At 40.0% G+C, this 14,622-nt stretch overlaps 2 protein-coding genes across 7 annotated transcripts in view; both read left to right on the top strand.

The window, feature by feature from the left end:
* The first annotated feature begins 28 nt into the window (after positions 1-28).
* The window catches only part of LOC122441822 (WD repeat containing planar cell polarity effector), a 269,354-nt gene continuing 254,760 nt past the window's right edge, over positions 29-14,622 (top strand). For 5 of the 6 annotated variants that reach the window (XM_043468868.1, XM_043468869.1, XM_043468867.1 and 2 more), the window contains exon 1: positions 172-515. The gene's annotated coding sequence lies outside the window, so the exon portion shown is untranslated. Of the gene's footprint in view, positions 136-171; positions 516-14,622 lie in introns of those variants that run through there. The other variant, XM_043468866.1, reaches the window with a different exon arrangement.
* LOC122441826 (6-pyruvoyl tetrahydrobiopterin synthase-like) lies at positions 7,307-7,987 on the top strand. The gene has a single exon (XM_043468873.1). It carries the CDS (start codon positions 7,333-7,335, stop codon positions 7,768-7,770), a length of 438 nt encoding a protein of 145 aa, XP_043324808.1. The 5' UTR covers positions 7,307-7,332; the 3' UTR covers positions 7,771-7,987.

Genomic DNA, 14,622 nt, shown 5'->3' with positions numbered 1-14,622 from the left:
CAGGGAAAAGGACCTGCCGGATGGCGCCCAGCAATTGGCGGGAGGGGAGGCGCGTGTAATTCGAGGGAGGAGAGACGGACCCCTTAGCTACAACACCCTCCCCACTGCTACGGAGACTTTATCCTCCCCGCAAGGGTAAACTTGGGAGGTAAAGAGGTCTTCCGCTGCGTAAAGCTGGGTCGACCCGGAAATAAAATCTTTTTAAAAACTCTTCACAATCTGCAGGGGCGGGAGGAATGTGACTAGTCGGGAAGACTGGACGGCTTCGCAGGTTGCTAAGAGACGAGGCGGGAGAGCGCGCGCACGCTGGAGCCGCTGAAGAGTTCTTAAGGGATGCGTGGTGCGGCAGCTCCGAGGCCGAAAGGACGCAGCGAAAGTTCCGCGTCCTCCAGGGTCCTTCTTCTCTAATTAGAGGACTCGCGCTCTCCTAGTGTCCCGTGACGTAGTGAGGGGTTTGCGGGGACGCCCTCTCAGAGGCGGCTGGGGGCTGCGCATCTTCCACACTCAGGAGACAGGTGAGTCCCAGCCCGAGGCTAGACCGTAGAGTCTGGTTTGCGGTTGTGCGCCGTCCCGCATTGCCTTTATGGACACAGGTACAGCTCTTCTGCTCACCAGTACCTCTCTCCGCGCACTGTTAGGGGGAAGGTATTGTGGAGGGCCCTGAAGTTCGTGTCATGTCCCTGCTGTAAGATACAGCTTTTTTTCAAGATACGTGAAAAATATTGAGCTTCTGCTTTGTGGGAAATGAGCCCGTCCCTTACTGGTGTGCACAGTCTAACTTTTTCTCTTAAGTCCTCTGGGAATGTTGATACTTTTGTCCGTTCTATTTTGTAAACCGGATGTTCTTTAAACCATCTTGAGCTTTAAATTATGCAAAACCTGCATTTCTAAGGAACGCGTGGCAGCTGAATGGGAGACTCTGATTGTTAATTAGGGGTCTCAGCTGGTAAAACAACTTAACGAGATTTTCGTTTGAAATTAATGCTGCCCAAGAAAATTGTTGTGCTCTCTGAAAGCTTGTTGCATGTGGTATTAAGATGTAATGCTTTAGAATAGCATGTGTGTGAAATAAATGAAATATCTATATTAGATAACATTGGTGTAACTTTTGGTTGCATTGCTAATTAAAGGCCAAGAGGTATCTTTGGCCTTTATTGGTAATTGAATGCAAGTGGTATGTTTCAGTTTTTCTTTCCTCAGTTTTGGAGGGTTTGCTGTTATGGAAAAGAAATACAATCTTATTTTCTAATTTGAGCTATCAATAGTGTTTATCATAGCTTAATGACTCTCTTTCTTAAGTAACTATTCACCTGTTTTTCAGACAACTATCTCCTGGTTTTCCTCTGTCATTGGTTGCTCCTTCTCAGTGTTCTTTGCGAGTTCTTTCTCTGCCTCTAATCTCTTAACCTTGGAGTACCTGTATTCTGTCTGCACTTAATTCCTTAGTGATCTAATTCATGAATTGCTAGTTTCAAAATGCCACCTCTGTGTTAGACATTCTCAAGTTTGTGTCTAGTCCTGAATTCCAGACCTCAGTGTCCGCTGCCTTGTTATTTGTCTTTAGAGAACTTGAGTTTCTAATGTGCATAGTTTTCACTATTCTACAGTGTTTTCTACTGAGCAATTGTATGTAGAAGTAAAACACTACATCCTTTGGTACAGATATTAATAATATGACCTATAATTTCCCCAGTTCTAAGATGTCGGTTATGAATGGGATTATGAGGTTTCAAATAAGAGTAGTGGAGAATATGGATTGGTTAGATGAAAACTGCTGTAATAAACTGGCCAGGAGAGCATAGAGCAAGAATTTTAGGGTGTGGCATTCTGTTAGGCACTAGGGATCCAGATATAAGTAATACACAGTTGCTGCCTTTTTAGAGCTCCCAGTTTAGCAGGGAACACAGATGTGTAAACCAATAATGGCATCATGGTGTGACCTGGTTAGTAGTAGTTAGGTAGCAGGTTAGTAAATCTGGGTTGCCACAGTTTCACAAAAGAGGTGCTGTCTGAATAAGAACAAACAGATGTTTATTCCAGGCAGCTAGGGTAGAGGAGGTGGAACCACATTTGCAGCATTGCAGGTAGTGTTTTGGCATTTAACATCTTGCAAACATGAAGACCTACAAGACCTTCTAGAACTAATATCCAAAAAAGATGTTCTCTTCATTATAGGGGACTGGAATGCAAAAGTAGGAAGTCAAGAAACAGCTGGAGTAACAGGCAAATTTGACCTTGGAGTACAAAATGTGAAGGAGGGCAAAGGCTAACAGTTTTGCCAAGAAAACCCACTGGTCATAACAAACACCCTATTACAACAACAGAAGAGAAGACTCTATACATGGACATGACCGGACTGTATATACTGAAGTCAGATTGATTATATTCTTTGCAGCCAAAGATGGAGAAGCTCTATGCAGTCAGCAAAAACAAGACCGGGAGCTGACAGTGGCTCAGATCATGACCTTACTTTATTGCCAAATTCAGACTTAAATTGAAGAACATAGGGGAAACCACTAGACGATTGAGGTATGACCTAAATCAAATCCCTTACGATTATACAGTGGAAGTGAGAAATGGATTTAAGGGACTAGATCTGATAGACAGAGTGCCTGAAGAACTGTGGATGAAGGTTCGTGACATTATACAGGAGGCAGTGATCAAGATCATCCCCAAGAAAAAGAAATGCAAAAAGGAAAAATGGCTGTCTGAAGAGGCCTTACAAATAGCTGAGAAAAGAAGAGAAGCTAAAGGCAAAGAAGAAAAGAAAAGATATATCCATTTGAATGCAGAGTTCCAAAGTATAGCAAGGAGAGATAAGAAAGCCTTCCTCAGTGATCAATGCAAAGAAATAGAGGAAAACAATAGAATGGGAAAGACTAGAGATCTCTTCAGAAGATTAGAGATACCAAGGGAGCATTTCATGCAAAGATGGGCATAATAAAGGACAAAAATGGTATGGACCTAACAGAATAGAAGATATTAAGAAGAGGTGGCAAGAATACACAGAAGAACTGTACAAAAAGACCTTTATGACCCAGATAACCATGATGGTGTGATCACTCAGCTAGAGCCAGACATCCTAGAATGTGAAGTCAAGTGGGCCTTAGGAAGCATCACTACGAACAAAGCTAGTGGAGGTGATAGAATTCCATTTGAGCTATTTCAAATCCTGAAAGATGATGCTGTGAAAGTGCTGCACTCAATATGCTAGCAAATTTGGAAAATTCAGCAGTGACCACAGGACTGGAAAAGGTCAGTCTTCATTCCAATTCCAAAGAAAAACAACGTCAAGGAATGTTCATACTACTGCACAATTGCACTCATTTCACATGCCAGCAAAGTAATGCTCAAAATTCTCCAAGCCAGGCTTCAACAGTACTTGAACCATGATTCTTCAGATGTTCAAGCTGGATTTAGAAAGAGCAGAGGAACCAGAGATCAAATAGCCAAAATCTGTTGGGTCATTGAAAAAGCAAGAAAGTTCAGAAAAACATCAATTTCTGCTTTATTGACTATGCCAAAGCCTTTGTGTGAATCACAATAAACTGGGAAATTCTGAAAGAGATGGGAATACCAGACCACCTGACCTGCTCCTGAGAAATCTGTATGCAGGTCAGGAAGCAACTGGACATGGAACAATAGACTGGTTCCAAAATGGGAAAGGAGTACGTCAAGACTGTATATTGTCACCCTACTTATTTAACTTATATGCAGAGTACATCATGAGAAATGCTGGGCTGGAAGAAGCACAAGCTGGAATCAAGATTGCTGGGAGAAATATCAATAACCTCAGATACTCAGATGACACCACCCTTATGGCAGAAAGTGAAGAAGAACTAAAGAGCCTCTTGATGAAAGTGAAAGAGGAGAGTGAAAAAGTTGGCTTAAACCTCAACATTCAGAAAGCTAAGATCATGGCATCTGGTCCCATCACGTCATGAGAAATAGATGGGGAAACAATGGAAACAGTTAGAGACTTTATTTTGGGTGGCTCCAAAATTACTGCAGAAGGTGACTGCAGTCATAAAATTAAAAGACACTTGCTCCTTCGAAGAAAAGCTGTGACCAACCTAGACATCGTATTAAAAAGCAGAGACATTACTTTGCCAACAAAGGTACGTCTAGTGAAAGCTATGGTTTTTCCAGTAGTCATGTATGGATGTGAGAATTGGACTATAAAGAAAACTGAGCGCCAAAGAATTGATGCTTTTGAACTGTGGTATTGGAGAAGACCCTTGAGAGTCCCTTGGACTGCAAGAGATCTAACCAGTCAATCCTAAAGGAAATCAGTCCTGAATATTCTTTGGAAGGACTGATGTTGAAGCTGAAACTCCAGAACTTTGGCCGCCTAATGCAAAAAACTGACTTGTTGGAAAAGACCCTGATGCTGGTCAAGATTGAAGGCAAGAGAAGGGGATGACAGAGGATGAGATGGTTGGATGGTATCACTGACTCGATGGATATGAATTTGAACAAGCTCCAGGAGGTGGTGATGGACAGGGAAACCTGGCGTGCTGTAGTGCATGGGGTCACAAAGAGTCTGACACGACCGAGTGACTGAACTGACTGAAACATACGTGTTCTAAGGCTCTGATTTTTAACAAACTAAGCCTGGAATTGTGTTGCTATTTGGCTATTACATTCAAATTAATTAAAAATTAAATAAAATTGGTGCCCAAGCATTCCCTTTTTCTGTATCCTCACCAACACTTGTTATTAGTTGTTTTCTTGATAATAACCTTTTGGACAGGTGTGAATTTGTATCCCATTGTGGTTTCAATTTGTGTTTCCTTGATAATTAAGCATCTTTTCATGTGTCTTTTGGCCATCTGTACATCTTTGGAAAAATTTCAATTCAGGTCCTTGGTCCATTTTTAATTTAGTTATTTTGGTTTTTTAAGTTGAGTTATATGAGTTTTTGTATATTTTTGATATTAACTCTTTATTGTACATACATTTGCAAATTTCTTCTCACTTTTGCTAGGCTGCCTTTTTGTGTTGATGGTTTCCTTTGCTGTGCAAAAGCTTTTCAGTTGATGTAGTCTCATTTGTTTATTTTTCTTTTGTTTCACTTGCATGAGGGGACTTAACTAAAAAATGTTGCTAAGCTGTCTTGGTGGGATTGTAAATAGGTGCAGCTCCTATGGAAAACAGCATTGAGGTTCTTTATAAAATAAAAGTAGAGCTGCCATATGATCCAGCAGTTTCACTTCTGGGCGTTTACCTAAAGAAAACAGAAATACTAATTCAAAAAGATATATGCCCTCCTTTGTTCATTGCAGCATTATTTACAGTAGCCAAGATATGAAAGCGACCTAAGGATCTAGTGGCAGACTAATGGGAAAAGAAGATGTGATATATGAATAATACTTAGCCATAAAAAGATAAGTCTTGACAATTCTGTCAATATGGATCAATCTTGAGAGTATTATACTCAGTCCATAAGTCAGAGAAGGACAAATGCCACATACTCTCACTTATACATGAAATCTAAACAGCAAAACAAATGAAACAGAGAACAAACAGGTAGTTTCCAGAAGGGAGGGGATAGACAGGTGGATAAAATACGTGTAGGGGATTAAAATGTGCAGCTCTCTAGTTATATAATAGGTAAACCATGGGATGTAATACACAACATTAAGGATATTGCCAGTAATACTGTAATACCTTTGTATGGAGACAGATGGTTACTAGGCTCATCAGGATCATTTCACCAGGTATGCAAATATCAAGTCACTATGTAGTACACCTGAAACTAACATAATATCGTTTGTCAACTATATGTGAATGTAAAATTAATTTAAAAACATTTTCTCAGTCACACCAGGTACATTTCAAGTGCTCAGTAGCCACAGGTGACAGAATAGTATGTTTTTGTTATCACCCAAAGTTCTGCTGCATGGCTTCCAAAACTTAGTGGATTAGCAAGGTATCTTCCAGAGCAGGAGCAGCTGTAGCATATCTTTGTGGAGGCATTTCTTCTGCCCGTGTGTATACCCTATGGAGGGCATCACTATCGGTGATTCTGACTACACAGGAGGAGTCCTGTGCGAGGCAAGAGAGAAACCCAGTTCTTGTCTTAATCGTTGCTGATTTTTTCTGGAAGAACTAACATTAACAGTTTTGGTGTGCAAAGTTTAGAAACAATGCATTGTCCTAGGTCATGAGTGAAACCTAGCACCTGCAAGCTGGCATCATCAAGAGGGGATAGGAAAGCATAGTCATTGCCTGAGGGACGCAGACAACATCTGTCTTCTGCTGTCTACTGTTCTGGAATACCTGTTATAGGGAAAGAGCAAATTAGCCAAGATGGCAGTATTCAGGATGTCTCTCTTCCCACATTTTGTAAATAATGATTATGTAACAGCTGAGATCACTTATAGCACTGTGCATGCGCCTCACGAGGTACTCTCTTGGCCATGGGCTTCTTTTGTTCTGTAAGCATGCCTAAGCTCCATCTGGAAAGCCCTTGTGGGCTCCATTATGGTTATGTTAAGTCTGCTTCTGTGTCAGCCAGGAGAGAAGTTTAGGTTATGACTGCTGCTGCAGCCGCTGTGTCAGCCAGGAGATGCAGTTCCTACAGCTCCTCGCTGCTTCTTCCAGCCTCTTGGCTCGCGCCGTGCCTACTGTGGGTTCAGCAAACAGTGTGCACAGTGAGGTACAGCAAGACGCCTGTGTCCCGTCGCATTTTAGGTAGATAGAAGAGCATGTGCCACTTGGTTCAGACCTTGCGGATAATGAAGGTTAACAGAGAAAGGAACTCAGTTGGGGTGTTTGTACATTTTAATGTGTGCAACAGGTGCATATGCATATGTGCTTTTTATGAATCATGATATATGTTTTATTTACATAGTATATGTGCTCTATATTATGTTACCTTTATTATGAGTTCTTATTACATGTATAGCTGGTTTTATACTTTATAATATTTTCAATTTGGCTTAAACAAAAATGCTTTTTGAAGTCAAATTTTGTGATTTTTGTCATCCTTAAGGAAGGAGAGAGAGAGATGTCACTGGGGAATAGCATAAGGGTGCTTTAAATGTATTGGTGGGTGGAGAGTATTAATTTTATTGTTTGTTCAATTCACTACTCAGCTAAACAAAGAATATTATGAACTCCTTCCTGGAGATAATGTGTTGACACACATACTCACTCTTGTGTGTACAGATGTATTTTATAATCATAAAAAGTCATAAGTTATTCAATAATAATAAAAATAATATATTAATATTTTCTCTTATCTCCTACTAACTAGAGATTATGAAAACATGTCTTGGCTCCGCCCATCCCAGGCTGGCGGCGGGCGGGCCGGGGGCTTGCAGAGCCATGAACGGGGCAGGGTCGGGCCCTCGCCGGCGGGCGCGAGTGTCCCGCCTCGTCTCCTTCAGCGCGACCCACCGCCTGCACAGCAAATCTCTTAGTAATGAGGAAAACTTGAAATTATTTGGGAAGTGCAACAACCCAAATGGCCATGGGCACAATTATAAAGTTGTGGTGACAGTACATGGAGAGATTGATCCTGTTACAGAAATGGTCATGAATTTGACGGACCTCAAGGAGTGTATGGAGGAGGCGATTATGAAGCCCCTTGATCATAAGAATCTGGATCTAGATGTGCCATATTTTGCAGACATTGTAAGCACAACAGAAAATGTAGCCGTATATATCTGGGAAAACCTCCAGAAATGTCTTCCTATGGGAGTTCTTTATAAAGTAAAAGTATATGAAACTGACAATAATATTGTAGTCTATAAAGGAGAATAACTCTTAGAGATTAATTTCCATCCATATTTGAAGATCTTTATCCCCTTGAACAATTAAGAAGTCATCACCTAACTGTTGCACTTCCACATTGTGTTCTGGAATCACTGTGAGTGAGTCCTGTTCTAGACTCAAATCTAATTTAAAACCAAGTTCGTAATGTGTTCTGAGTATCATTTAAAGAGTTGTTCATCTATAGATTAAAATCACTTCAGCAAAATGTTCTGGTGTAGAATTATTTGGAAGCAAAAGAAATCTGTTTTTTTCCCCCCATTATCTCATTTTTAGTATTCATTTTTTTCTTGGTATAATATAAATGGCAAAAATGTTTATAAGACTGACAGTAGGTGAATCTTATAAAAAATACCAGTGACCACAAAGTCTAGAAATAGAGACTACATAGTATTTCTAGTACATTGAGCTCCCTTGATTACTACTTCTAGGATATGCTAAACGTGTTCCATTGGAAAAGGGAATGACAAACCACTTCAGCATTCTTGCCTTGAGAACCCCATGAACAGTATGAAAAGGCAAAAAGATATGGCACAGAAAGATGAAATCCCCAGGTTGGTAGGTGCCCAATATGCTACTGGAGAAGAGCGGAGAAATAGCTCCAGAAGGAATGAAGAGGCTGAGCCAAAACAGAAACAATGCCCAGCTGTGGATGTGTCTGGTGGTGAAAGTAAAGTCCGATGCTGTAAAGAACAGTATTGCATAGGAACCTGGAATGTTAGGTCCATGAATCAAGGTAAGTTGGAAGTGGTCAAACAGGAGATGGCAAGAGTGAACATCGCATTTTAGGAATCAATGAACTAAAATGGACTGTAGTGGGCTAATTTAATTCAGACGACCATTATATCTACTACTGTGGACAAGAATCCCTTAGAAGAAATGAAGTAGCTCTCATAGTCAACAAAAGAGCCTGAAATACAGTACTTGGGTGCAGTCTCAAACATGACAAAATGATCTCTGTTCGTTTCCAAGACAAACCATTCAATATCAAAATTCATTACAATATCAGTAATCCAAATCTACGCCCCAACCACCAATGCTGAAGAAGCTGAAGTTGAATGGTTCCATGAAGACATATAAGACCTTCTAAAACTGACACCAAAAAAAGATGTCCTTTTCATCATAGGGGACTGGAATGCAAAAGTAGGAGGTTACGAGATACCAGGAGTAATAGACAAGTTAGGCTTTGGAGTACGAAATGAAGCAGGACAAAGGCTAACAGAGTTTTGCCAAGAGAATGCACTGGTTATAGTGAACACCATTTTCCAACAACACAAGAGTTGACCCTACACATGAATAGGGCCAGATGGTCAATACTGAAATTAGATTGATTATACTTTTTGCAGGCAAAGGTGGAGAAGCTCTATACGGTCAGCAAAAACAAGACCAGGGGCTGACTGTGGCTCAGATCATGAACTCCTTATTGCAAAATTCAGACTTAAAGAAAGTAGGGAAAACCACTAGGGCATCCAGGTATGACCGAAATCAAATCCCTTATGCTTATACAGTGGCAGTGACAAATAGATTCGATGGATTAGATCTGATAGAGTGCCTGAAGAACGAGGGACAGAGGTTCGTGACATTGTACAGGAGGTGATAATCAAGACCATCCCCAAGGAAAAGAAATGCAAGAAGGTGAAATGGTTGTCTGAGGAGGCCTTACAAATAGCTGAGAAAAGAAGAGAAGCAAAAGGCAAAGGAGAAAAGGTGCACACTTATTCAGTGAGAATTAGACCTAAATCGTCTGGGACAGTGAGAATTAGACCTGAATCGTCTGGGACAGTGCGTTATAAGTGAATGTACGGGGACTGACGGGGGTGCCCTTTGGTAGTGCATGCTGTTCACTGCAGATTTGCTCACTGAACCGCGAACTGCTAGTGAGGAGCACTGAACATATCAGAAGAGGAGTAAACTGCTCATGTGTATTTGTCTGTTTTCAGACCTTATGGCTACCTGAACTGTTTAAACTCAGAAGACTGAAAAATAATCACATGTATTAAACCTTGTTAAGATAATCAGCATGAAAAGGATATGTTACTCTGTACAGCATCTCTTTATGGAAGTTTTTCCTTGTTAAGATAATCAGCATGAAAAGGATATGTTACTCTGTATAGCATCTCTTTATGGAAGTTTTTCCTAGTTAATCTTGTTTTGTTCTGATCACTAAATCACCTGCTTCAAGTTGAGCTGCTTTTGTGGCATTCACCTCTGGTATCTTTCTTCATGCCAAAGCCTACAAGAATACATTTGCTTTCTTCCCACAAAGAACAGTTCTCACTTGTGTTCTCATTTGTATTTTAAAACCAAGTTCCTTAAATATAGGGTTCATTTTTCTCTTCACATAGCAACTAGAACACGATGGATTCTTAGAATGTTGCTGCCTGAAAAGAGTAAAAGGACTTGTGCCATGATTAGCACACTAAAAAAATTTTCAAAGGAGTATACTTTTATTTTGGAGAGTTTAACTGCATGTATTTTACAATAAATTTTGACAGTAATGTGATGCCCACTTGATCAAAAAAAAAAAAAAAAAACATGTCTTGTGTCACTGCTAATGACTTTACATGTAAAGTGCTATATAAGCACAAGCATAATTACATTTTCTCATAAATATGTCCAAAATAGATATTTAATAATTACACTCATTGTTTAAAAAAATTAAGATGTATGAAAAGACTCTAAATGGATCAATTTATGGTTAATAAGGGGTGTGGAAGAGTGGGTGAGAGCTAGATTTTGGAGAGTAAGTAGAAGTATGGGGAGGGACAGGAGAGTAGGGGGGAAAAAGCAATTGAATATGAAGAACTAACACTGAAGTGAAAGTTAAAGACGAGGAAAAAAGATCTCAGCAAAGATACTCATTTGCATTGTACACCTTTACTTTAGCCAGCTTACTTGCTGTTGCTCAAACAAGCAACAAACAAGTCCTACAGTATTCTGCCTCTACTTTTAGTGTGCTTTTCCTCACCTGGACTCTCAGACTCTATATCTGCCTGTTAAAATCCATTCTGCCAGACTCTCTCCAATGCTTTGGTGTATATGAAGCTTCCCCCACGCCCCACCACTTAAAAACTATCACAAAAAGTTACAAACATAAGCAAAATGAAGAGACAATGTAATTTTTCAGTCCATCATGCAGCTTCAATAATCATTAACATTTTCCCTGTCTTTTAAAATATATCTCCCTGCTTCCTCCCTCCCCCAACATTTTCAAACATGCAGAAAAGCTGTACAGTGAGTATCCTTGACAGTATTCTGAGTTCAGTCAGGAGAGAGAACTATACTGGTTATTTAAAAATTTAATATGACGAATTGTTAACCAGAATAAGGAGAGGTGGTTAACTATTAAAAGAGGTAAGAGAGCTCAGAGTTTAAAGGTCTCAGAAGTAGCAGTTGCAAAAGAGCAGCTCTTACTACTTGGACAAGGAAGAAAGACTGGGAGAGAGTCCTTCCCAGAGCTTGGATGCAAGCCTCTTCAAAAAGGGCATACCTACCGTGGCTACAGAGCGTGAGGCCACGGCTGGAACCTGTCTCCTCATCAGTGCTTTTGGGCCTTCACTCTAATTAATAATAATAATAGAGAACCAGAATCCAGAAGGGAAGTATTTCTCTGCTGCTAGGTGGCATAGTGGCATAGAATCCGCCTGCCAGTACAGGAGACTCAAGAGACACAGGTTCGATCCCCAGGTTGGGAAGGTCCCCTGGAGTAGGAAAATGACAACTTACACCAGTATTCTTGCCTGGAAAATTACTTGGACAGAGCTGCCTGGTGGGCTGTAGTCCATGGGGCTGCAGAGAGTCAGGTACAGCTGAGTTACTTGGCACAGCAGCGCACTTGGTGACGTGGTGGGGTCACCCCGTGGCCCTCTCTAAAGCTGGTGAAGGAGAAGCCTTTAGAACTCTAGTTCCATTGTCATAAAGTGGGGCAAAGAAAGGTAGATTTGATGCTGAGAGATAACAGATTGATAACTGGCACACCTATATAGCTGGGGCTTCCTTGGTGGCTCAGATGGTAAAGAATCTGCTTGCAATGCAGGAGACTTGGGTTTGATCCCTGGGTTGGGAAGATCCCCTGGAGAAGGGAATGGCAGCCCTCTTCAGTATTCTTGCTTGGAGAATTCCATAGACAGAGGAGCCTGGTGGGCTACAGTCCACAGGGTCGCAAAGAATCAGACATGACCGAGTGACTTTCATCTATTCACACCTGTATAGTACCTATCTAATTTCTACACTTGTTAAGCATTTTGCTTTATTTACTTTATTGTGTATCTGCACACCTGTCCATCCACATGAAGTCTTTTTTTGATTCTTCAGCCTGATGGCTCTTTGTTTTGAATTTTAAAAATTACCTGTACATTTAATCTTGGGGTGGGGGGGCTGGGGGTGGGGTGTGGAAATGACTAAAAGTGGCTCCCTCTAGGTGGGGATTAATTGGGAATGAGCATGAAGGAACTTTTTGGGTGACAGTAATGGTCTATATCTTGATAGGAGTTTGCCTTACAGAGGTATAAGAATTTGTAAAAATCTGCAAATGATACGAGATTTGTGCATTTCATATTTGTAATTTTTTTTCTAAAAACATCTGTAAAAATTACTAAACTCTAGTTAGTGATAGGTATGCTAAAGTATTTAGGGATGAAACATACTTATGCCAGAAACTTTGAAATGCATTAAAAATACAAGGTGGATTGACGGAAGTGTAGAAAGATGAATAGTTAGCCCATAAAAATCTAAATAAGGCAAATATGGGGCTTCCCTGGTGGCTCAGATGGTAGAGAACCTACCATCAGATGGTAGCGTGGAAGACTGGATGGAGTTCGATCCCTGGGTCGGGAAGATCCCCTGGAGAAGGGCATGGCTATCCACTGCAGTATTCTTGCCTGGAGAATTCCATGGACAGAGGAGCCTGGCAGGCAACAGTCCATGGGATTGCAGAGAGTCAGGCATGACTGAGCGACTTTCACTTTCAAAGCAAATACAGTAATGTGAGAAAGTACCCATATAATAAAATGTTAATTGTACAATTTTGGTGGTGTTTACCGTATATTAGTTAAAAAAATATATTTGCCCGCATCTGGTCTTAGTTGCAACAACTGGAATCCTCATTGCATCGTACGGGATCTTTCATTGTGACGTGTGGACTCTAGTTGTAGCCTGTGGTCTTAGTTACTCTGAGACATGTGAGACCTTAGTTCCCATCTAAGGATCGAACCCCTGTCCCCTGCATTGTGAGGTGAATTCTTAACCATTGAACCACCACGGAAGTCCCTGTAGGTTACTTTCAGCTTTTCTGTATCAGTTATTAGACTGAAATTTCCTCGAGTTCAGAGACTGTGTCTTCTACATCTGTAAATGCCTCATGGAACATGATACCTTTCTCACAATAGGAACAAACAAAATGCCTTTAAAATTGCCATCGTGGAGTTGGAAGACTAATCTTGGCTTAAAGAACCTAAACCGTCCAAACTTTTCTTGCTAAACAGAAATTTTGTAAATGCAAATAATACTGGAAAGTGATTGGAAGAAGTTGCGAAATATTGAGAATATCAGAAATTTCCCAAATGTATTTTGATAATTTAGTAAAAATTTATTATCATGTTTTGGTAAATAGCTTATTATTGTGTAGCAAATCATTCAGCTAAATTATCAGACTTAAGCTATAGGTAGAATTAAGGCTAGTTTAGATCATAAAATGTATACTTAAAATTGTCTTTTGTTCCAGTATAATGTATTTATTATCTGGTGTGCTTGGTTTACCTGGAGAGTATGGTTGGCTCCATACGCCATACAACAAATGAGAAATAAATGGAGTCCCACAGAATGGGCATATATTATGCTTACTTGTTTAATAACCTTTCTGCAGACCTTAGAATTTTTAATAATGATAATGTTTAATCTTTATAATATTTTTGATAATTCAGTACATTGTCTCTGATCATAATTATGGGCATTTACTAGCATTATAATTACATAATTTTTCCCAGTGAAAGGAATAATACAGACTTCATCACACTTGGTTTTCATTTGGATCCTACAGTTTAAGGCTGCCATTTTTTGTTATTTCTGATAATATAACAAATGATAGAGTAGGCTATAAAGATATGGCTTAAATAGTTGATTCAAGTTTTCTGACAGGTATCTCAATATTCTAGTCACTGTGCAATTTTTAGGTCTGTTATGACTTATTTCCCAACAGTGACCAGGCTAGTACAACATAATTTGCAAATATATTAGTTAAAATGATAATTTCTAATATTCTGGGTGTAATTTCTTTTGCGTTTTATTTGACATAGCTTCATTTAGTTACTTTTTCCCCTTTTTAAAAAAATTATCAAAGATTATAATTGTACAATATTTAGAAGTATAGAACAAAATACAATTATTGGAGGATAATTGCTGTGCAATATTGTGTTGGGCTCAACACAAATCAGCCACAGGTATACATATGTCCCCTCCCTCCTGAACCCCCCTCCCTTCTCCCTCCCCATTCCGCCCCTCTAGGTTTTCAGAGAACACTGGGGCTCAAGCTCCCTGTTTCACACAGCAAATTCTCATTTGCTGTCTGTTTTACATGTGGTAATATATATGTTTCAATGCTAGTCTCTCAATTTGTCCCACTCTCTCCTTCCCCCATTGTGTCCACAAGCCTGTTCTCTATGTCTGTGTCTCCATTGCTGCCCTGCAAATAGGTTCATCAGTACCATCTTTCTAGATTCCATACACATGTTATACACAATATTTGTGTTTCCCTTTCTGATTTACTTCACGTTGTATACTAGACTCTAGGTTCATTCACCTCATTAGGACTGACTCGAATGTGTGTTTTTTTAATACCCAAGCAGT

This window comes from Cervus canadensis, chromosome 5 (genome assembly GCF_019320065.1).
Source record: "Cervus canadensis isolate Bull #8, Minnesota chromosome 5, ASM1932006v1, whole genome shotgun sequence".
NCBI lineage: Eukaryota > Metazoa > Chordata > Mammalia > Artiodactyla > Cervidae > Cervus > Cervus canadensis.
Note: the sequence above shows the minus strand (reverse complement) of the source record. Positions and strands in the feature narration are given on the sequence as shown.